This window comes from Delphinus delphis, chromosome 11 (assembly GCF_949987515.2).
Source record: "Delphinus delphis chromosome 11, mDelDel1.2, whole genome shotgun sequence".
Classification (NCBI taxonomy): Eukaryota; Metazoa; Chordata; class Mammalia; order Artiodactyla; family Delphinidae; genus Delphinus; species Delphinus delphis.
Genome location: NC_082693.1, coordinates 93,183,639 through 93,207,656, shown reverse-complemented (window position 1 = coordinate 93,207,656; position 24,018 = coordinate 93,183,639). Strand labels below are relative to the sequence as shown.

Sequence of the window (24,018 nt, the reverse complement as noted above, 5' to 3'; positions counted from 1 at the left end):
TATGTAGCGGCCCTGATTCTGAAAACTAGTATTTTTTTCAAGGGTTTTCACACTTCTGCAAATTGTCCTGCCTCAGGCTTTTACAGACTTCCCTCCAGTCCAATGAATGGCCACCACGTGATAACTTTCTAAAACCCACATCACAGTGTGGAGCGCTGGTCATCTTGGAAGGCTGACGCTCTTCACTGTGATGTCCTATTCATCCCCTTTGGGGCGCAGTCTTCTCCACCTGAGACACTTTCCTCTGAATCGCTCCCCCACCCCCATCCCAGATGGCAGATCTGAGTCCTTCGATGTCAATTTTTGAAGTCCTTTGGCAATATGTGACAAGTGGTACTGTAAAGGGTGGAGGGAATACCTGAATAATGATGACGAGGACAGAAAGTGCAAATAGAGGACGGTGTGACTACTAAGTGATCACAATTCCATTAATCTTCTTGAAGACTGAGGGGAAAGGCTGTTACAGGTGAGCCCCGGGGTCAAGCAGAAGTTAGCGGGCTGGAGCCCGGCCCCACTGTGTCCCAGGGGTACGCTTCCTCACGCCGGGCTGGGGGTGGGGGGGCAGCAGCCTCAAGGGCGGGCCTTCCAGGGGTGGTGGGGCTCTTCTGATTGCGAGCAGTTGCGGCCTTCGGGCCTCCTTAAAGCACAGCAGGACAGAGCCTGGGTAGGCTGAAACCTGCGGTTCTCCACTTTCTCCTGGAACTCGCGCCTCTTCCTGAGTCTCCGCCCACCCGATTGATCAGTCCCTCTGCTCCATCGCCGAGGGAAGCAACCTGATTGGCTTGGTCATAGTGTGGGGTGGGATGAGGGCGGTGCTTTATGACAGCCATGGCGCCAAGGCCCTGGGACCCATCAGCCTGTGAAGGGGCGGCCCATGGATCAGGTGTTCACCTCTGTCCAATCAGAGGCCTAGAGGCTATTTCCCAGGCCGGGACTACTGCGGAATTTGCAGAGAGCAGGGGAGTGGGCGTGGCCAGCACCATAACTGACAGGTCCATACTGAGAGCCAAGCTCACCTGCTCCTCCCCGCCAGCCTGACCTCCAGCACTTCCAGTACTTGGGAGGTGTTCTCACACCTACCTCACCCCTCTTTAGTCAGTCCATTATTTACTGATCTGCTCCTCCGTCAAACTTCTTCCACTCTTCTCATCGCCATGGTGACCTTCCTGTCTGAACACTGGGCAGCAACCTCGACTGCCATCTCACCACCGGAGTGGTCTTTTTAAAGAACACACTGGGACGGTCACTCGCTCTTCAGTGGGTTCCACACACTGACTCTGAACCAAACCCCTACGCAGGCCTCAAGACCCTGCGCCGTGCAACTCGAGTACCCTCCACATTCTCTCCGTTGTCCGCCACTCTCAAGCTCTTCCCCAGACAGGACAGCGTTTTAGTTCCTCTCCAGAATGCTCACCAGCCCACCTTCTTGCCAGAGAACCCCTGCTCATCCTAGACAGCTCAGGTTAAGGGTCATCTGCTCAGAGGGGCCCAGGTCTAAACCGCATCTTCTGACACTCTCTCAGCACTTCACACAGTTGAGATTTTTGCTTGCGCGTTGGTTTAACGTCCATCTCCCCTGCTGGAAGACCACCTCTGCAAGGGCAGGGGTGTCTACCTGGTTCAGTGTTGAACTCCTAGGGCCCAGCACAGTGTCTGGCACTTTACAGAGTCTGAATAAATCCTGTGGCAGCTGAGGGCCACTAACTTTAAAAACAGCGCCCTGCAAACATGTGTACGTAAGAGCATGGGAATGGTCCGGAAGGAATGAGGCCAAGCTAACCTTGGCTGCCTGTGTGGTTGGGGAAGGGACCAGGAAAGGGAGTGGCGATGGGGTGTGCGTGCATGCACACATGTGAAGGTGAGGGGCATTGGCTTCATCTGTAATGACTTTACTTTTTACTAAACATTAATGAACAAATAAAGCATGTTCCAGGTCAGGGGAGACAGAGGGGATGGGCAAATGCCAAGCCACACTCACCAAGAACCAAAAAAACACCGTGACACTCTGCAGTCCACTGGTGGGTTTGGAGTCTTCACTTTATTACTATGTCACCAGAAGTCACCACCTTCACTTGGTTCACCACAAATGGACGGATGTCATAGAGGAGGGTGCCATGGGGCCACTGGATTCACTCTTGAGACTTAACCAGGTGGTGGGGGAGTCCAGAGTGGGGGCCCAGGATGGGGACTGCCATTCACTGCACACACACGCACACAGAGATATATTTGTGGAGCCTTATATTATACATCTTATATATAGAAAATATATATATTTATACTATACACAGGCAGTAACGCTGCGGGAAGGGCCAGGGCACCCAGACAAGGGTTGTGGGCACCAGGGGATGGCGAGCGTCACATCAAGGGGCAGCGCTGGGAGACGGATGGACAAGTCCATCCTCCCACAAACTCTTGGGAGGGGTGCTCCCCCTTTGTGCTCCTTAGAGAATCAAAGGGGTCTTGGGCCAAGGTTGGGGGCTCCCGAGGGGTAACGTGGGGGGAAGCCTGGGACCCCCAACAGTCTTTGAAGATCAAGAACCACCAGGGAAGGGTGGAGTGGGGAGCAGATGCCAGCACTCTGGGAGTTAGTCCCTCAATTGTTACACACCCAGGTGGACCAGATGCCTGTGATGGAGCAGGACGAGTGTCAACTCGGAGACAGGAGACCTGGATCCCGAACCTCTGGCTCTGTGCTTGACTTTGGACAAGTCACTGTCTTCCTGGCCCAGACTCTACCACCCCTAAGCGTCCGTGCAGCTCTAAACTTGTGTGGAACCCAGTTTTCCTTGGCCCTCTCTTGCGCTTGACGGGAGGAGGGAGCCCAAACTCAGCAAGGTCGGACTGCAGGGGTGCCCTTCTCCAAGGAAGGGCTTGGAAGCAAGGGGGAGGCAGAGGGGGGCAGCAGGGAGGGAAAAGGGGATACCGCTGGCCTGTGAGCACAGGCTCTAAGCTTGGGGTCCCCGGGGGCTGTCCTCAGCCAACAGAAGGAGCAGGGCTTCCCCACCAACCACTCAGCAGGGGAGTCGGGAGCCCTGGGTCTCAATCAACTCCCGCCCTGCAAATCCCTGCTCCTGTTTCTCACCCCCGCCGCAGCACAGCCTGACCACGGGACCCTGTCTGGGCAGCACCCCAGGACTAGTGGGGATTCAGCAGCCCCCAATCCTGGCAGGGCCTTGTAAGTTTTCCCATTCTGGGGTGGCAGGTAGAGTCTGTAATAAACACCCAGCGACCGGGTAAAGTTTAAATGGTATCCTGCCCTCTAGCCCAGCATCACCAGCAGCTGGTCGGTGCCCAGGGGAAGAGATGGGCAGCACCCTGGGGTCTCCTGGTGCCCATCAGCAAGGGATGTTTTTGGTGGGGAGTGGGTGAGGGAGAGGACTTCTCATAGAATCCTATGTGGGCACAGAGCTTCTCTCTGCCAGAAACACACCCACTCCCACCCTTACCTTTTTCGCAAACCGCTGCTCTGGTACCGGTTCCACTGCTCAACCTGGCAGATACCAGAGCCCCATCCTGTCCCCACTTGGGCCACCCAGGGGGAGAGAACCATAGATAGAGCCCCTTCCCCAGATGTGGAAAACTGAAGTCAGCAACAAGCAGCTGTCACTTGGCTGCCTGGGGTCCTCTCCCGTCACCGCTGCCTCTTGGGAGGACTTGACCAGACCTGATCCATGCTCCACTGCTAATTCACGTGCTGAGCCTCAGTTTCCCCTTAAGTGGGGACAACGATGCTACTTCTCTGCCTAGGAAATTTCCTCTCCTTCCCTCATTGCCAAGCTAACTGCTGCCCATCCTCAGGGCCCCTCCTTGGGGAGCCGCAGCCCGTCATGCACTCGCATAGCGCCTCACCCCTGTAATGGACCCTGGATACAGCTGTCGGTTTAATGCTCACCTCTGACGACTGTCGGCTCCTTGAGGGCAGGGACCCCACCCTCTATATTCCCAGCACAGATGCCCCATAACTGCTGAATCAACAGGCAAGTGAACAAATATTACCTGCCCCTTAGGGTTCTCGTGGGGGCTGGTGGTGGGAACACCCAGCACCGTGCTGACCTGCAATTCCAGTGCCCTGCTTCCTGAGGCACTGGCTGGTGGACGCTGGGCCCCAGGTCTCTCCACACCTCTCCCCTCTTCAAGGCCTCCCCAACCCTTAAGGCTCAGTGGAGAGCCCACGTTGTGTAAGAGTCCCTCCCTGTCCCCCACAACCCTCCCTGTGCCTTTGAGGACACCTGCCACCCTCTCCCCTACAGCCTGTGGCCTCCCGGAGCCTTCCACGCCCCAGGGGCTCTCACCGTTCATCTTGAGGACAGTTTGTCCCACGACAGCAACTGCAGGCTGGCCTTGCTGGGTCTAGAGCCCCTGTCTTCCCATAGGGAGACCGGCCATTGGCAGGCCTTCTGGAAGGCTTTGGCTTGGCTGTCCCAGCCCCTGGGACCCTGGCTGACCCCAAATGAGGGAAGATGACACAGTGTCCCAGATCAGTTCTGTTTCCTGGGAGGTCACAAGGGCAGGGAATGGGGCACCTGCTGGGTAGCTGGGACCAAGGAGACCAGGTAGCAAGCCCAGCCCTGCCACTCACTCACTGTAACCTTGGGCGACGTGCTCCCCATCCAGGCCTCCTCGTCCACTCGGCCCCGGGCAGGGACATAGCGAGCCCCTCCGAGAGGCAGGGACATGGTCAGTCGCCAGGAGGCCACAAAGGCGTGCTGGAGCTCCTGGCGGGATACGCGCAGCACGGAGCAGCACACGGGAGCCAGGCCCGCCCTCTTGGCTCTCCGGCCCTGGGAGGCGGCCAGGGGAGGGGCTGGCGGGATGTGGGGAGAGGGGCCTGGAGGCAGGGCTGTCCCACTTGAGGGAACAGTCGGGGAAGAGCAGGCCCCTGGCTTGCAGCAGAATCAGGGTGTCTCATGGGCTGAGGTCCCCAAGCCCTCCCAGAGTGACAGTAGCACTGAGCGGTGGAGCCCCCAGCTCGGGGAGGGGGGATGGTGGGAAGGCCAGGGGACAGCAGGTGCTCTGTAGTCAGGGGCCTGGGCTTGGCCCCATCTCTATCACTGGCTGCCTGAATGACCCTGGGTGAGTGACCTTGACCTCTCCAGGCCTCAGTTTCCTCAGCCATAAAATGGAGACAGGCCAACACTCCTAGCAGGGCGGTTGTGTCACTCCTAGCGGGTGACAGCCCCCAGTGTCCTGTGGGTGCTCACACCCTGCAGCCAAACCTTCCCAGCATCCTCCGGGTCTAGTTTTCTCTCCATTCCTACTTCTGGTACCAGTAGGGCCTCCTCCACATCTCCTCTTCCCCATTTCCAGGGACCATTTGTCTTTCAGCACTCATGCCAAGCACAGGCCTGATATATAGTAGGTGCTCAACGAACGCTCGAAGACACAAGGAATGAATGCAAACACCCCAGGGCCCTGCTGAACACACCTGCACACACATGTGGATACCCCCCCAACACCTCACTGCCCCATCCCACCCGAGCTGCCCTGGACCTCAGTGGGACCACCTGGAGGGACCGGGTAGGGCAGCCTGGGAGGGAGAAGGGGGCCGGGTGTGAAGGGGAGCAGGGGGCAGCTGGGGCAGGTCACAGGCAGGCGGGGGGCAGGTGGTCACTGTGGCTCAGTAGCCCTGTGACTGGTAGCCCTGGGGCTCGGGCTCAAAGGCGCTGGCCGGCTGCTGGTAGGTGCCATCCATGCCGGCGGTGTCTGGCCCGGTGCTGGGCTCCACGTAGGGGGCGTAAGGCATGCTGGAGTCCTGGCTGGGGTCCATGTAGTCCTGGGAGAAGAGGGCCGAGTCTGCGCCAATCTGGTACCTCTGGAAGGCCAGCACAGCCTGGCCCGCCTGGGGACGGGGGTCGGCGGGGACAAGGACAGGCGGGAGGGGATGGTTAGGGGAAAGACAGACAAGAGCACTGGGTTAGTAGAGGTTAGTCCACAGGACACGGGCAATAGAGGGTTAAATATCCTCAAAACACAGAAGATGAAACAAGCTTGACTGGGGAGGAGGGAAGGCCGTCCTCGAAGCCAGCCCAGAACCACACTCTCTAGCCACAAAGAACTTCAGAAATCACCTGCCCTATGGCCCCTAATCCCAGAGGTCACTCTGGGTCAACAAAAATTCTAGAGTCTTCATTTTGGAGTGTTAAAATGCCCCCAAGGCCCACAGCATCCTTCTCAAGATGTGTTCTTAGGGAGTTAGATGGAATGGAGAAAAAAGGTTTTGGTGGGACAGAGAAATGTCGGCATCTCCTAAAAGCTATTCTGTCTCTCTTGCAGTTAGGCATAGCCATATGACTAAGTTCTAGTCAATGGGTCACCCCCAAGTTCTCTGTCCCACCCTTTGACCTGATGCCTGGAATGCAGGTGTGATAGCGGGCGCTCTAGTTGTCATAATGGACCATGAGGTCCATGAGCCAAATTATAGGGATGGACGAAGCCTGGGTCACTATAGACTTCTGGAGCCACTATGCCAGCCCTGGACTGTCTTCCCAGACTTAGACTTTGTTTAAACCACTGTCATTTGTGATTTCTGTCATTTGTCGCTGAACCTAATTCTAACTGAAATGCTTCACCAAACAAGTTTGGGAAACTGAGTTAAATAGAAGACTATAGGACTTGTCAGAGCTTTGACTAATGACTAATATATGCTGGGATCCCCAAGGGGAAAACTATGGCAAGCAACATTTGCCAACCTTATCCAACCACTGAAGCCCTTTTTCACAGGACCCAGCTGGGAAAGACTTGTCTACCGCATAAATGCATAAGTGGGAAGTTCTTTTCCAGTAAAAGCAGTTTCATTGTTATGAAGGACAATGACACTGATCACACCAAGCTAGGGAATAAATTAAATCTGTCATTAGACGACAATGTTTATAGGTTTGCACTGAAAGTCTTCTCCAGAGACCTTCCCAATCCAGGTAATCTGCCTGTGATGGGAAAATGCTAATAATGTTCTACATACCCTTGTTTGGGGTCTGGGAAGACTGAGGCCTAGAAAAGGGTGGACTCATGGCAGTCAGTGCCAGAACCCAGACCTAAACACAGGGGTCCTGCCCCTTCCCAGGCCACGGCCCTCCCCACCTCCTTCCTTTTGATCAGCCTGCTGACAAGGCACTGAGTCAACCAGGAACCCAAAAGGGTCAATGGGTGAGAGGCAGGGGGCAAAGGGCCAGGGGCCTGGGAAAGGCAGACCAGGCCTCAATGAGGTGGGCTGAGGAGGTTAGGAGTGGCCCTCCTGTATTTTCCACTATGTTGGTAAGAGGTACTGGCTGTGGGGCACTCGGATGCAGGAGCCTGGAGAAGCAGGGAGGTGGAAAGTCCCCCCTGGGGTACCAGCAACGTTGTCAGCACCCTTGAGCCATCAGTGAGCCCACAAGAGCACAAGGGGAATGAATGAATGAATGAATGAGTCCCTGAGAGGAACTTCTGCAGACCTGGTCCTCCCACAGCTCCCTGGCTCCACTGGGGTCTGCACGGAGGCAGAGGGCTGGAGCAGATGACCTCTGCAGACCCTTCCAGGAAGGGGCCTCTAGCTACAGGCACCTAGTGCTATATCTGTGGTCACTCCTCCATCCCCACTGAGTCAAGGCCTCCCTTAGCCAGCCAGTTCAAAGAGCCACAGACAGGAGCCATGGAGGGGTGTGGGCCCCTGCTGGACTGGGGTGCAGAGGTGAGGCTGGGCGTTCTGTTCAGAGCCCAGGGACCTGGTGGTCCACCTGGCCCTGCTTCTTCAGAGCAGGTGCACTCTCTGTGGCATTTCCACCGTGCAGTGCTTTGCCCTGGGGGCCAGTTTGTACTCCAGGGCAGCAGAGGGAACCTGTGTAGAAATGGGGGCCAAGGTCCTTTGGAAGAACAGGGATTCACCACACGGGAATCACTCCCAAAGTAGAGATTATGAAGGTGTCCTTGACTCCTTGGAGAGAATGAATGAATGAATGAATGAACAAAAGAACCTACATTTATTGAGCATCTCTGTGCCAAGCCCTGTGCCAAGCTTTGTTTCATCTGTGCAACAGCCCTGAGAGGCTGGTACATTATCACTCCTCAGTCCAGGGAAGTAGACTGAGGCTCAGAGAGGTGCACAGGTCTGCCCAGGGTCACAAAGCACACGAGAGCAGAGCCAGACCATGAGTCTTCTGATGTCCTGGGCCAGACCCCCCTTGGCAGCCAGCCTCCATGGCGACTGGAAAATCGGCCTTCATGTTGCAGCCATGGGACGGGCTCTCAGCCCACAGCTCGGCACCCTGACAGCCCATGTGTGGAGCCACCTCCAGCCCTTCTACAGCCTGTGCAGAACATTTGGGGGAGGTTTCGGTTTGTCTGTCTTCGCCTCCCCAGGATGTGGGCTCCTGGGGCCAGGGACCACATCTGATTCATCACTAGGCACATAACAGTTGCTCAATAAATGTTTACTGAATGAACGGACACATGAAGAATAAACAAAGGAGGCAATGAGCGAATGGTGAGTCTTAACTGGCCCCTCTAGCCAGCTTTCCACCGCCCTGCACGCCCTGGCATCTTGGCGGGTCCAGGAAGTGGGCTGCCCCCCAACCTTGCCACTGGGCATGATTAGGGCTCCCTGCCTCTGGAAGCCGGGCGGGCCTACGGCTGTGCTGAGCTGGGAAACAGCGTGCTGTATTCCTCCTGGAAGGTAAGGTCCTTGAATCTCCGCACGGCCAAGGCTGCGGTCAGGCTCTGCCAGGAGACAGCAGGGGTGAGGCCAGTGGGGAAGAACAGGGAGAGGCAGAGGTGCCGGCAGGGAGGCTGACTGCAGTGGGCTGGTGGGCACCTGTCAGTCAGGCTTTCAGACCCACCCCTGGAAGTCCTGGTGTCCAATCACCCACTCCTCCTCTGCAAGCCCCGCCCCCAAGAGAAAAGGGATAGCCAGGAGCCCACAAAAAAGGAAGAAGTCTAGGACAGGCCCAGGAGGGCAGGGGGGACAGGGAAGGCTGGCTGCGGCAAGGCTTCACAGGAGGGGTCAGGACAGCTGGAAGGTCTGGAGGGAAGGGGGCACTGTCAGAGGGGAGGCGAGAACCCTCGGGATGTGGCAACGGAGCCTATATAAGCCCAGATATCTGCAGGAGGGAGACGAGAGAAGAAAAAGTAAATCGAGAGGACCTGGAACCAGTGGGAAAGAAGGACCAGCCTTGCTGTCACGCTGATGGGTGCTCAACACCCCGTGGTCTAGAGCCTGCAAAGGGGTGACCTCTGGCCAGTGGGGCCCAGAGACATGCTTTTTTGGACCCACACAATATATTTCTTTAAACTTGAACAAATTGCTAACACATAAAGATCAGATTTCTCATAGAAATTCAGACTTCTGGGCTCCCTGGGAAAACAGGAAGACCTGGCCTCTGTGGGTCCCCATTACTGCTCAGAACAGGGGCCGGGCAGAGGGTACCCTTTTAGGACGGTGTGCACATGCCACCCGGTCCACTCACACCTTCTCACATCCTGCCTGCCCCGTGGCCATCTGCGTTTGTGACACACCCCACAGCAAATCCAATCTCCTCACTTTACAGATGGGAAGACAGAGGCCCAGAAAATGAGAGGCAGCCCCATGATTTGACCCAGGTCTCCTGACTCTCTGCTTGGGCTCCTTCCCTGCCTTGAACCTCAAGGCCTTATCTTCCCATCTAGGCCTCAGCTTTGTCATCTGTAAAAGGGGACAGTAACTACCTACCACCCAACTATTGGAGTGGCTGGGAGGGGAGTCCATTACCACAGGAATGGTGCTCTGCACCAAAGCCAGGGTCTGCCACCACCACCTGACTGTCTTTGCTGGACAGTCTCCTTCCTCAGGGAGCAGCCCCGCCATGAGCATTGAGGAGAGAAGCAGAACAGAGACCATGGCTATGCTCAAAGGCCACCAGCCCGGGAGCCTGGCTGGGGCCGGCGAGTGTGGGCTGGGTGGGCGGTGTACTCACCCACGTGAAGATGGAGAAGAAGGAGAAGGCGATGGCAGCCCGGGCCGCGTCTGTCCCTTCGTTCAGCGGGCTGTCCTTGGAGACCTGCCACTGGTTGGCCAGGTAGCAGAAGCCCACGAACCACAGGAAGGCCCAGAAGGCTGGGGTGTGCGCGGGGCCAGGCAGACGCCCGCGCGGGGAGAGAGGGCGAAGAGGGAGGCGATTGGAAACCGAGGAACGGGGGACATTCAAGAGCACGTCTCCCACGCTCCCCCACCCCCAAAGGGAGAGGAGGTGGGGGCCAGAGTGGGGAGAGCACAGGCAAGGTGCAGGCGGAAACAGAGAGGCCGGTCAGATGCAGAGCGGGAGAGAGACCACAGAAAGGAACCAGCCAGGCCGGGAGCAGATCCAGGGAGGGCCGGGCAGTGAGAGGGAGGGAGACACAGAGGGGAGGAGAGACAGAGAAACGTCAGTCAGCCTCGGCCGGCGTGTCTCTAACCTCAGCCAACACACATTTCCTGGCTGAATCCCTGACTGACCCATGGTCCACCCTGAGACCTGCAGCTCTCTGGGAGGAGCGTCCACCCAACCCCGCAGCCTCCCAGAGAACTGGGCAGGGGAGGATGAGGGGATGCCGGGGCCAGCAGGTCTGAGTTTCAACCACTAGTGTGACTGCAGCCTCACAAGGCCCCGAGGTTAGTGAGGGGCCCTTGGAGAGCTGAGGTCTGGGGAGTCTAGTGGTGCGAGCCCTGTGGCAACAAGATCTCTAGATGCCCACAGTCTATCCATAGAAGTCCAGAGCTGCTCAGGATAAAAAACGTGTGTGCCGGGGGTGGTGCCTAGAGCCCAGCCCCTCCCAGAGACACTGCTGGGGAACCCAGGGGCTCCATGGAACGAAGTTTGAGAACCACTCATGTCATTCTAGTTCCTTCAAGTCTAAGGGACCCCAGGCCTCACTGCCTGCAAGCCAGGCACATCCTGAGAGTCCTGGGGCCAGGAAGTGGGGGGAGGTCCCAGCCAGACACCTGAGACCACAACCCCAGGCCAGTGACACCAAATCCAAGCACCCTCCAATCAGTCTCTCGGAACTCATGGGGACAGAGACCAGGGTACTTCTGCCAAAGGCCATTTCTGAAGGGCAAGGGTGGCAGGTCACGGTGGCTCCCCAGCTCCAGGTCCTGACCCTCCCGGGGTACCTACTGTGTGTTAGGGCCTTCAGCCATCGCCTTGCTTACTTCTCACGGGGCTCCACCAGGGAAGGGGCCAGAGGAGGCCACTGAAAGAAGGGGTAACTCCTCTGGTCGTTGTGCTCCCCTCCCTGCGTGAGCTGTGGGCTGTTCTGGGGTCTCAGCCCAGCCCTGGTTCCACCCTTCCCTGCTGCCAGCCCTGTGACCCCAAGTCTGTCTCTTCACCTGCCTGTACCTCAGTTTCCCCATCTGGAAAATAGGGAGAAGGGTGGCAGCCGCCTCCCAGGTGTGCGTGAGGCTGAGGAGGACCACGGCCAGGACAGCCCCCTGCGGACTCTGTTGTGCTGGGGTTGGGGGGTGCCCACTGGGATGGGGGCTCACCCGAGACGCCGATGTCAGACAGGACGGCCTTCTTACGGTCCTTGACACTGCTGATCTGCGGGAAGTACACGTCCAGGGCCAGGTAGAGCAGGCAGGTGAGGAAGGCAAGCACGCCCACGGTCACGCCGTAGCCGCAGGCATTGGGGTTGCGGTTGTAGATGCAAAACTCCTTGCTCTCTGAGGGGCTATTGAGGTAGCCCTCATTCACGATGGAGCCGAACACCACGATGGAGAACACCTGCGGTGGCGGGGGAGGGGCAGGGGCAGGCGTGAGACCCCTCCCAGTACCAGCCCCAGGGGAGGGGAGGGCTGCCAACCCCCTCGGCCCGCTGCCTGCCTCTCTGTGAGCCCTCTTCACCCCAAACAGCCACAGGGCCGGTGTTAAGCATGCATTTCAGAGGGCAGGCCCAGAGAGGGAAGGGAACTTGCTTGGGGTCACACAGCACAGGCGGGGTCAGTCGCCTTCTTCTTCAGCTGCAGGCACTGAGGACCCTCTGACCACAGATGTGGCCCCACTCCCCTTCCAGCCAGGTGCTGAGAGGTCTTCCTGGGCCCTGATACCACAGTTCCTCTAGGACTGGACCTGGCCTCCCAGGAGAAGAGGTCTCAGCCCTCTGGGTGGTAAACTGCCAAGCCAGCAAGCCCCCAGCTTATTCCCCCGGATGTGGGCACGTGCCCAGCCCCATTCTGTGCTCCCCTCTGCTCTGCAGAGCCACAGGCTGTTCTGGGGTCTCAGGCCCTGTCCTTGGTCCCACCCTTCCCTGTTGCCCAGGCCCTGACAAGTGGAAAGAATGATAAATGAAAAAAATACAACAGTCACAATCCTGTCAATTACAGAGCAACAGGTCAATTACTTGCAGGACCCCAAGTGTAACATGTGTTACCTCCTTAAGTGCTCCCCAACAACTTCCAAGACAGGTCTATTTCAGCTGGGCTGGCAGCCAGCAGAGGTGGTCCCCTAAGACCCCACCTCCTGGTATTCCGCGTTTGTGCGATCTCCTTCCCCTAGACTGTGGGCTGAGCCTAGCGATTTGCTTCTAAACAAACAGAATACGTCAAAAAGCGACAGGATGTCGCTTGCGCGAGGAGGTTACAAAGACCTGGCCTCCATCGTGCTCACCCCCTCCTGACTCCTCTCACTTGCTTGCTCTGATTGAAGCAGCTGCCAGGTTTTGAGCTGCCTTATGGAGAAACACACGCAGCATGGAACTGAGAGGCCTCCAGTCAACAGCCAGCAGGGAACTGAGCCCCGCGGCCCACAGGGAACGAGTCCGGCCAGCACCATGTAAGTGAGCTTGACAATGGATCCTCCCTCAGCCTTCAGATGAGACCGCAGCCCTGGCTGACACCATGATGTGAGAGGCAGTGGCACCTCGCTAAGCAGATTCCTGGCCACAGAAACTGTGAGATAACAAATGTTTGTTGTTTTAAGCCACTACATTTTGGGGTGTCTTGTTACACAGCAGCAGCTAACGAGGACAATCAGCATCATCGGCATTTTGCAGATGAAGCAGGGAAGGTATAGGTATTGGTGAATGTGCCCAGAGTCACACAGCTGGTACGTGGCAGAGCTGGCTTCAAACCCAGGGACCTGACTCTGAAGTTCATGATTTTTCCTCCTACCTCTCGCCTCCCCAGAAACTATGATTATGAGGAGGCCCAGACCCAACAGACAAACACACAAACAGGAAAACAGAACCTCAGATGTGGCCTACAGTGAACTTGAGGTGCAGGCTGCAGAGCGTTTATTGTCCATTGTCCACTTCACTTTGCTTTCCAACTTTTCTATAATAAGGAACTAGAATTTCAATATGACCCAGACACATTTTTGTCCTTAGCTAACACCCATGATGGGAAGTGACTCCAGCGCAGGTGTGAGAAAAAATATAAGCAGCATCATTTTTTAAATTGTATCTTTTTAAGATGTCTACACTTTACATGGGTTTTATAATGTACTGGACATATTAGTGTAGCAGTAATATATATAAAACAAATCCACATTTCTTATTGAAGTATAGTTGATGTACAATATTATATAAGTTACAAGTATACAATATAGTGATTCACAATTTTTAAAGATTATATTCCATTTATAGTTATTATAAATTATTGGCTATAGTCCCTTGTTGTACAATAAATCCTTGTAGCTTATTTTATACGTAATAGTTTGTACCTCTTAATCCCCACTAGTAACCACTAGCTTGTTCTCTGTATCTGTGAGTCTGCTTCTTTTTTGTTATATTCACTAGTTTGTTGTGTTTTTTAGATTCCACATATGAGTGATACACAGTACCTGTCTCTCTCTGTCTGACTTATTTCACTTAGCATAATACCCTCCAAGTCCACCCATGTTGCTGCAATGGCAAAATTTCATTCTTTTTTATGGCTGAGTAGTATTCCATTATATATATATACAACATGTACCACATCTTCTTTATCCATTCATCTGTTGATGGACACTTAGGTTGCTTCCATTTCTTGGCAACTGTAATAATGCATGAACATTGGGGTGCATGTATCTTTTCAAGTCGGTGTTTTTGTTTTTTTCAGATATATGTCCAGCAGTGGAATTGCTGGGTCATACGGTAGTTCTATTTTTAGTTTTTTCAGGAACCTCCATACTGTTTTCCACAGTGGCTGCACCGATTTACATTCCCACCAACAGTGTAGGAGGGTTCCCTTTTCTCCACATCCTCGTCAACATTTGTTATTTGTGTTCTTTTTAAAAAAATATTTATTTATCTATCTGTTTATTATTTATTTATTTATTTTGGCTGCACCGGGTCTTCATTGCAGCATGCGGGATCTTTAGTTGCAGCATTTGGACTCTTAGTTGCAGCATGCATGCAGGATCTAGTTCCCTGACCAGGGATAAAACCCGGGCCCCCCGCATTGGAAGTGTGAAGTCTTACCCACTGGACCACCAGGGAAGTCCCTATGTTCTTTCTGATGATAACCATTCTGACAGGTGTGATATGATATCTCATTTTTGTTTTGATTTGCGTTTCCCTGACGATTAGCGATGGTGAGCATTTTTTATGTGCCTGCTGGCCATCTGCATTTCCTCTCTGGAAAAATGTCTATTCAGGTCTCCTGTCCATTTTTTAATCAGGTTGTTTTTTTGATGTTGAGTTGTATGAGCTGTTTATATATGTTGGATATTAACCTCTTATCAGTCATATCATTTGCAAATATTTTCTGCCATTCAGTAGGGTTGTGTTTTTGTTTTGTTCATGTTTCCTTTGCTGTGCAAAAGGTTTAAGTTTAATTAGGTCCCATTTGTTTATTTTTGCCTTTATTTCCTTTGCTTTAGGAGATAATTCCAAAAAAATACTGCTATGATTTATGTCAAAGAGTATTCTGTCTATGTTTTCCTCTAGGAGTTTTATGGTTTCCAGTCTTACATTTAGGTCTTTAATCCACTTTGAAGTTTATTTTTATATATCGTGTTAGAGAACACTCTGATTTTATTCTTTTCCATGTAGCTCTCCAGTTTTTCCAGCACTACTTGTTGAAGAGACTGTCTTTTCTCCACTGTATATTCTTGCCTCCTGTGTCATAGATTAACTGACCATAGGTGCGTGGGTTTCAAATTTACGTTTAATGGGAGGACTGATTCAAAAATTTTTCCTGAAGGACGGCATGAACTAAGGTTTGGAGACCGCTGGTTCATGACACTTGCGTTAACAAGGATTCTGACCCAAATGTCCATGAATGGATGAATGGCACATCCATACAATGGAATATTATTCAGCCATAAAAAGGGACAGAGTTCTGATATATGCTGCAACTGGATGAACCTTAAAACAGGTGAAGAAAGAAGTGAAAGAAGCCCAGACACCAAAGGTCAGTATTATGATTTCTTTTATGTATCATACCCAGAATAGGCAAAACAGAGACAAAAAGCAGACTAGAGGTTACCGGGGGCTGGGGGAGGGAAGAATGAGGAGGGATTACTTCATGGGTATGGCGGGTATTTATGGGGTGATGAAAAAGTTTCGAAACTAGACAGGTGGTAGTTGTACAACATCGAGAATCCACTAAATGCTACTGAACTGTATACTTTAAAATGGGTTATTGTGGGTAATATGAATTTTTCTGCAATTCAAAAAAAAAAAGAAAGGATGCGGGGGGTGCTGTGTCCTGGTTCAGCCACGGGCACTGAAATGGGCAGTGGTGGCCTGTGAGCCACACATGTGCCAGTCCTGATTTGGGAATGTACATGTCACCTCAACCTGCAGACCAGTGCAGGCCTCCTGGCACACAGCTCTGCCCGGTCACAGGCTCTGCATCTTCACAATCTCCGCGTGGAGCAGCAAGGGCAATTTGTACTGCCCCCAATTGACAGAGAAGGAAAACTGAGGCTCAGAAAGAGAAGGTGACACTGTTGTCAGGGTACAGGCTGAACTTGAACCCAGGTCTCTTGAACCTCAGCCCTACGCTCTCTTCCACCTGACCAAGCTGACCCTCAGCCTCAGGAGGTGGGCCCTGAAGCAGGCGTGACCCTTTATTTCCAGAGACCCAGGGGATCAGTAGGAAAGCATCAGTGTGATGGGAACAGGCCGTGGGACTGGAATGGCAAGTCTGGCGTTCAGGGGCACACGAGGGGAGAGGCACGAAGTCCAGACTTCAGAGCAACTGTCAAAGGGACCCCTAGGCTACTGACAGCCCAGACAAGCAACGAAGACGCCACTGGGAGACAAAGGCGGGCTCTGACAGCCAGCTGCCTGGGCCGTGCACTGCACAACTCCAGGGACTACCACTCACACAGCCCCTTGGGCCTGTGCACCAAGACAAGTCCAAGGCTCCTACCAGAAAACTGCCAGGCTGGGAATCTGAGGCCCAGTCCCAATGTCATCAGACATCACCAATCCAGCAAAATGGAAAAGTCTCTTGATTAGACAGAGACTTCAGACACTGAGGAGTCACACAGACCTACTGGATTCAAATCCCAGGCCTGCTGCTCATGCTGTGTGGCCTCAGGCAAACGACTTAACCTCTCTGAGCCTCAGATTGGTCCTCTGTAAAAATTAACCTTCCCTCCAGGGCTGATGGAAGCATTATACACAAGTACACAGAGCACAGCAGTCTGGACTTCGTTAAGGGTTAACTCCCTTCTCCAGAGGCCCTGGGAGAGAAGACACGCTCCCTGGGGGCTGGAACAAGGGTGGACCCCCTCCCTAAAGCAGGCTGAGTGGAGGCGTGGGGGCAGCAGGTGGGCGGAAGTCCGGGCTTTGGGGACAGCAGAGGAGGAAGCATTAAGACGGGCCCTCTTGGGGGAGAGGAGCAGGGAGTCCTCAGAGACGCCAGGAGGAAAGTGCTGGTGAGGGCGTGTCCCCAAGAGGGGAAGGAGCAAGATTAAACAGCCTCCTGGACCTGACCCATCGAACTGGCAGAGCTGGCATGCCAGCTCCCTGCAGCCCGTCCTTCAGCCCCTGGGCTCCCCGCCATCCTCTCCGCCCACGGCTCCCTCCTGCAGACTTGGGCCTCCGTCAGGCATTCATCACAGGTCACAGGCTTCTCAGTGCCTTGCACTGTGCTGGGAGGGGGCGTCAAGGGGGACCACGTCCGTGGAGCCCCTGCTGTCGGGGAGCTGACCATCTGGAGCTACAGGAGTGAGGGGGCGAGAGCCTGGCCCCTTGTCTAGCGGGGTGACCTTGGGCTTAACCTCTCTGAGTCTCGGTTCCCAACAACAATAGCACCTAAACCACTGACATTTTGTGAGGAATAAATGAGGTCCTACGTGTAAGGAAGAGCATGTGATGCAGAGTAAACAACCAAAAAATGCCAGACTGACACTAAACAAGTGGAAAAGATAATTGAGGCAATGACCCACGGTGGCAAGTGCTGGGAAGAGGTGGCAGTGGTCAGGGGAGGGAGCCCTGAGCAGTGACCTCTGAGCTGGGCCAAGAAGGAGCCAGCCCTGCACAGATCAGGGGAAGCGTGTTTCAGGCACAGGAACAGAAGGGGCAAAGGCTGAAGGTGAGGGAAGGAGCACGCCTGGAGCAGGGACCAGGGAGCTGGGGCTGGAGGAGGCAATGGGACAGGAAGCGGCAGGGAGGGCAGGACCTGGTGGGCCACGGGCACATTGGATTAAATGCGGTGAGAAGCCACAGGAGCAACGAGATCTGGGTCTATGGATCATGGTCCCCACCCTGCAGAACGAAGGTCACCTAAGGCCCCCAATCCCCGGCCCTGGGCCTTCTGGACACAATCCAAGCTTCTAGGGCTGGTGGTCAAGGTCCTCTAAGTACCCGCTCTGCCCACCTCTCCCGGTGCCTCCCTTCCCTCCACTTCCCACCAGTCACCTACTTGCCCACCTCACAACCCCCGGCCCTTTCCGCTGTTTTCTTTCCGTAATATTCTTTCTACCACGCGGTAGGTGCTGGGCTATAACTAACTTTTCTGATTATGCTGGGTGGCGGTGGGGTGAGCTGCCCCTCTGCTGGGCCTGCACTCCCCAGGGAGATGACCGCTCTGCAGCCACAGGGCCCCCTGCCTCCGGGGCCTGGGAGGCCGCAGCTCGGAGGCCAGAGAACTGGGGCTTGCTATCGGTTGTTCATTCATTTTAAAGTATTTCTAAGCACCTAGTACGTGCCAGGCCCTGTGCGAGAGGCTGAGGGGGCAAGGTCCCTGTTCTCATCAGGGAGACAAACAGCTGAGAGACATGTACAAGAGTCCAGACAAGTGTCCCGAAGAAGCGCCAAGCAAGGCAGGAGGAGACAGACTGGGCAGATGGGGGTCACTGATGTAGTGACCTTTGAGCAGACGCCCATATGCAGAAAGGCAGAGCCATGCAGATATTGGGGAGAGATGTTCCAGGGAGAAGTAACCACAAGTGCAAAGGCCCTGGGGCGCGAATAAGCTTGGTGCCTCGAGGAGGTGCACAGGGTGTGTCTGGAGCACAGTGAGCAAGGGGAGGTCCCCGAGGTAGGCAGGGGCCGGCCCCCAGGGCCTGCAGGGGAAGGCTGAGTTCAGGAGTCACTTTGGGGTTAAGAGCAGGTGAGTGATTGATCTGACTTAGGTTTAAGAAGACTCACCGTGGGCTTCCCTGGTGGCGCAGTGGTTAAGAATCCACCTGCCGGGGCTTCCCTGGTGGCGCAGTGGTTGAGAGTCCGCCTGCCGATGCAGGGGACACGGGTTCGTGCCCCGGTCCGGGAGGATCCCACATGCCGCGGAGCGGCTGGGCCCGTGGGCCATGGCCGCTGAGCCTGCGCGTCCGGAGCCTGTGCTCCGCAACAGGAGAGGCCGCAACAGTGAGAGGCCCGCGTACCGCAAAAAAAAAAGAAGACTCACCCTGGTCATGGTGGAGAAAAGACTGTGGGGCGAGGGTGAAAGCAGGGAGACCAGAGGGGCTAATCAGCGCCCAGGTGAGGGACAAGCGGGCGGGGCTGGCACGGGCAGCGGGATGGGGTGAAGTAGTGGGGGCTGAATGTCCTTTGGAGGTAAAGCCACCAGAATCTGCAGACACTGGCCTGCTGCGGGGAGCAGGGCAGTCGGGGAGGGGCTGGGCTGGATGAGAATTGGGAACAGAGGTGTCGTGCCAGGTCCCCCGCAGGCTGCAGGGCTGGGCCAGGGCAGGGAGCCACCCCTGGACCAGGCTGAGAGTCTACAGATGGAGAAACTGAGCCGAGGGGAGGGGAAGCAGCATTGCCAAGGACACACAACAAGGCCCTTGCAGTCTCACCACACCCCCTGCAGGACCCTCTGGGCCCCAGGTTAACTCCTCCATTTAGCTGCAGTCTCCCCACCCCGAGTGGGAGGGAGCCTCCCAAAAGCAGGCCCAGGCCCCAGGTTTCTGTTCCACAGTCCAAGGCAGGAGGAACGGGGACTCCCTCAAGACCCACGATGTGACTGAAACACATGCTCTTCACTCCACAAGGTCCATGGCCTTATTCTCATTTTACCCACGTCCAGGGAACTGCCCAGGTCCCACGGCTGTTTAAGGGTGGATGGAGTATTGACAAAAATCCAAGGCCGGTGCCCTGTGTCGGGCGGCCTCTGGGGTGACTTGCTAAGGCCGGATGGCAAGGAGCACGCAGAGCAGCCATCAGAGAACCGGAAATTAAACCACAATGAAATTCTACGCTGGCCACAGTGGCAGAGGCATGGGAGGGGGAAGCTCACCCCAACAAGCAGATCTGCTGCAGGGGCCAGGACAGGGCTGCGGAGGCAGAACCAGCAGCCAGGAAACAGGAGAGGATGGAGGGTGAGGGCCCCGGGAGGTACTCAGGGGGCCACTGGGCACAGGCAGGCACAGGAAAAACCACCTCCCTCCCTTGCACTAGAGAAAAATGTTTAAAAAAAAAAAAAAAAGCACCAAGGTAAACTGGGGCAAGACTCTGTTTTTTTCACCATCTTTATAATCCAATCCTGAGCCTTAAAAAAACGGATTCCAGATGGCACTTAGAGCAGAGCTATCTCCAACTCAGAAAAGCAAACCGAAGGAATCTCAGCATCTCAGGCTCCTGGACTCAGAGAGACACAGAAACAGAGAACCCAGAACTGCCAGACCCTGCCCTGGCCTCACATCACTCTCTCTCCCACCCCACGACTCAACCATCCTAGAGGGCCAGCACTAGCAAAGCCACAGGCTGTTTGATAATTTCGCCCTGGCTGTTCCCACCTCCCAGAACACCCTTCCCCACCTTCTTCATCTTTCAAACAGGAACGAACTCCTTCGCACCCTTCAAAACCCTGCTGGGAGGTGGTGACTTGCAGCTGCCTCCTGGGACACCCTCCTTCCCAGTCACTCTCGCCCACCCTAACCCTGCACATACTCCTGCTTGGGATTCATCTAGCGGTCTGTCTCCCCCGGCCCACCCTCACCCCCGACCCTGAGCCAGCCCACAGCCTCTGCAGGGGCCCTGCATCCACTGGGAGGGCTTGCCAAAAATCATCTCATTTAATCCTCATCAAAACCTCTAAGGAAAAAAATAAACCTAAAAACACCCCACAGATTAGGAGATACACACTACTATGTACAAAACAGATAAACAAGGTCCTACTGTAGAGCACAGGGAACCAGATTCAGTATCTTGTAATAACCTAATGGAAAAGAATCTGAAAAAATATATATATATATACACACCTATATGTATAACTGAATCACTTTGCTGTACACCAGAAACTAACATTGTAAAAATCAACTACACTTCAACAGGTAAACAAAAACAACAACAAAACGCCCACCCCAACAAAGCAGGCTTACTTCGCGCACTCCAGCAGAGGGCAGCTGAGGCTCCATGAGGCCTGGACTCTGGCCAGCCCACGGCCGGATGACCCGGAGCAGGTAAGCATGGTGCCAGGCCTCCTGCCCAGGCCTGCCCCAGGTCCAGCCCCATTCCAGAACGTGTGCCAAACCTCGACCTTCAGCTGCCTCCCCATGAAGAAATGACTTCCAGATCCCAGACTCTAGGACCAGCACGAGACCCAGGAGAGACAGCTGCTGTGCCGAGCCTGTCACCTCCCCACAGTGCAGGAGGGGCCCGGCCCACTTTTCTCCACATCCGCCCAGAGAGCTGGCAGGCTGTGCCTGGGCCAGTGCCGGGCATCAGGCTAACTTGGGCTCCAGGGACAGCTGGGCCCAGCCAGCATCAGGGGCAGATGGAGACAGAGGTCCCTGCTGTTCTCAGGGAACTTCCCAGAGGCCTGGCTTTAAACATCCTTGGGCACCTGCTGAGTCTTCCCCCAGACAAGCTGTCAAGAGATGAGGTCAGGAGTCCACGACTCTCCGGTCCTGCCAGCTCCGGATGGTACCTTCTATCTACCTCACCCTGTACAGAGACATCTGTTCCCCAGACCGGTGGCTGGGAGGAGTCCCTGGTCCCTGCCTCACGCTGCAGGCAGCCAGCGGACCCGCTCGCCGGCTCTCCAGTTCGCGGCATCGGCTACTGTCCACTTCCAGGCCACAGTGTTGCTTGCCTGACTCAGGACAGCCTCCTCTCCCGCCTCCTCCAACCCATCTCCAGACGGGCGCCAGGGGGCGCTCACCACTCCCCCAACTCTCACCAGTCCCTCCCGGGGCTGAGGATAAAGTCCAGCCCCGAAGAAGAAGACACCGACGGGCTGCTGGTCTCACCTCTGGTCTCTCCCCGCCCCCTCATCCATCTGCACACTGGCCCCCACTCAGCTGCTCAGACCCCAGAGTGGGCGCGTCCTTGAACCCCATCCAACCTGGCACTTGGGTCTATTTCTTCATCCTTCCCCAAAAACTCTCAATTTCCTCCATGCAGCCTCCCGCCCCCGCCCCTGTGCCGGTCCAGGCCACCATCACCTCTTGCTAAGCGATGACGGCAGCTTCCCAGCCTCTGTGCGCCACTCCTGCGCCCCTGCACCATCCAGATCTCTCTAAACCTAAGTCAGATCGTGTCACCCCTGCTGCATCTCACTCACCAACAGCCGCACGGTGAAATCCCCTCCCCACCCCACCCCCAGGGTTCCAGCTTCCTCTCAGCCTCCTCTCCTGCCACTCGCCTCTGCTTCCTCCTAAGCTCATTCCTGCCTCAGGACCTTGGCACTGGCTGTTCCCTCTACCTGGGATGCCTAGAGTTCCCCAGATCTTCCAGGCTGGCTCCTGCTGGTTCCTTCTCAACGTCCAAATCTCAATGCAAGCCACCTCCTCGGAGAAGCTCTCCAGACCTGACTCCCAATATTCTCCAATACCCCCATTTATTTTCTTGATAACCTCATTACATATTTTTTTCTTATTTTTTGGTTCAGTTGTTGGGTGTATGTCTCCACTCCAGACCCAGAGGGAGGGTCAGGAAAGGCTTCAAGGTGAGTGAACAGCAAGCCTGATAGATGGGCAGAGGCACAGGCAGCACGAGAGTTGGGAGAAAGACTCTTCTCTCCTCAGCATCCTTGGCTTGCACACCTCTGACCACAGGGAGCTCACTCCGTAACAAAGGGCTGCCACGTCCTCTCCCTCAGCACGAGCTGAGCCCGCCTTCCTGCCCGCATCCCCATGAAGTCCTCAACCTGCCTCCTGGGCCTCACGGGAAGAGCGGACAAAGAAACGGGCAGCCGAGCGTTTGAGGGATGAGTCAGGCTGCAAGGGCCCCCCTTCATGGGAACAGGCCCTGCCTCCCCCCGGGTCACGTGAGGGAAAGGGCCAAAGCCAACGCAGGGGCGCGTGATGGGCACTGGGTGGGGGGGCACTCGGCTTCCTCAAGAGCCTCGTGCAGAGCCGCAGGGTGGGGGCGGGGCAGGCGGGCTCCCTTCTCTCCTCCCAGGCCCGGCCCGGCCACCACCTCTGCAGCCTTGGAAGCAGAGACCTGCTGCGGATTAGGCAGTAATCTTCCCGCAAGCTGTCTCCGTGTGCTCTCCGCAGTGGGGGTGGGGAGTGGGCTTGCTGGGCAGGGGCCCTGTCCCTGCGGCACTGAGACTCGCTGGACCTGGTGATCTGAAGGCTCCCCTGTCTTCTCCCTCCTGTGGCTGCACAAACACCAGGAGAGCAGGGAGCCTCCTTAGAAACGGGGAAACTGAGACCCAGCCCTGAAGACTGCAGACTTGAATGGGGACGGTGGGTGGACGGAGGAGGACAGAGCACGGCAATTCCCAGCCTCATTCACCCACGTGTGAGCCATGACAAGATGCCAGGTGCCGTCTCGCACTGGGGATAGACAGTGACCTGACAGACACGGTCCCTGCCCCCCAGAGCTTACAGCCCATGGGGTGTGGAGGGGGTGGGGCAGCAGCCTCTCATCACCGCCCTGCCGCGCCTTCACCCGTGCTGCTCCTGCTTGGAATGTCCCCGCTCTCCGCCTGGCTGGCCCCATCCCTCCCACCTGTCCCGAGCCGGTGAGCCTGAGGGAGCGTCCCTCACTCTAGGGCTTATGCTCACCTCCATACTTTAAGTGGTTCCTCAGCCACATTTCCCACCACTAGACTGTGAGTCTCGCAAAGACCAGGCACATTAGAGAGAAGGTGGCAGTCCCGCGGCTGTCGGAACCCACGGAACCAATGGGAGGACGTACGAACCCCTCACTGCGCCAGATGCGGCCGTGACAGCCATTAATAACAATTGGCCACAGGATTTGGCAACGTGAAGGTCACGGATGATCTTGACGAGATGGAGAGGTGAGGGCGAGAGCCTGAGCAGGGCGCAAGTGAGAGAAAACCAGGGGAGAAACACCAGAGACGGAGACCGTAGACAAATCTTCCGCAGGACCAGAGGCACGGGCAAGGGGGTGGGAAGAACTCCCATTTGTAAGCCGATGGGAAAGAGCCAGAGTGGAGGATGGAGGCAAGGGCGGGGGGAGGGAGGGAAGGAGGAAATCTGAGTCCTCCAGCAGGTGAGAGGGTGCACCTGGTGGACCCTGCAAGGCTGGCCTGGCCACCAGAACAGGAGAGAGCCTGGGGGAGGGGCGGGTGCGAGGAGGCCGAGGGTGGATGCAAGCAGGGCTTTGCCAGGTGAGCGCAGCGACACAGTGGGGTCAGAGCCGGGAGCAGGTGGGTGAGACCACCAGGGAGCCCAAGCTGGCGAGGGGGGCGGGGAGGAGGGGGTGAGGGCCGGTGTACAGAGGGAGCCCCAGGCCAAGGACCGC

The 24,018-nt window shown here is 55.8% G+C and overlaps 1 protein-coding gene across 2 annotated transcripts in view; it reads right to left on the bottom strand.

The window, feature by feature from the left end:
- Positions 1 to 2,017: 2,017 nt before the first annotated feature.
- SYNGR1 (synaptogyrin 1) overlaps positions 2,018 to 24,018 on the bottom strand; it is a 28,944-nt gene continuing 6,943 nt past the window's right edge. Inside the window, exons 2-4 of one of the 2 annotated variants that reach the window (XM_060025689.1) lie at positions 11,471 to 11,708; positions 9,924 to 10,063; positions 2,018 to 5,839 (exon numbers count right to left, since the gene is read on the bottom strand). In XM_060025689.1, coding sequence (XP_059881672.1) covers positions 5,618 to 5,839; positions 9,924 to 10,063; positions 11,471 to 11,708 — 600 coding nt within the window. In that variant the 3' untranslated portion in view covers positions 2,018 to 5,617. Of the gene's footprint in view, positions 5,840 to 7,947; positions 8,692 to 9,923; positions 10,064 to 11,470; positions 11,709 to 24,018 lie in introns of those variants that run through there. The other variant, XM_060025690.1, reaches the window with a different exon arrangement.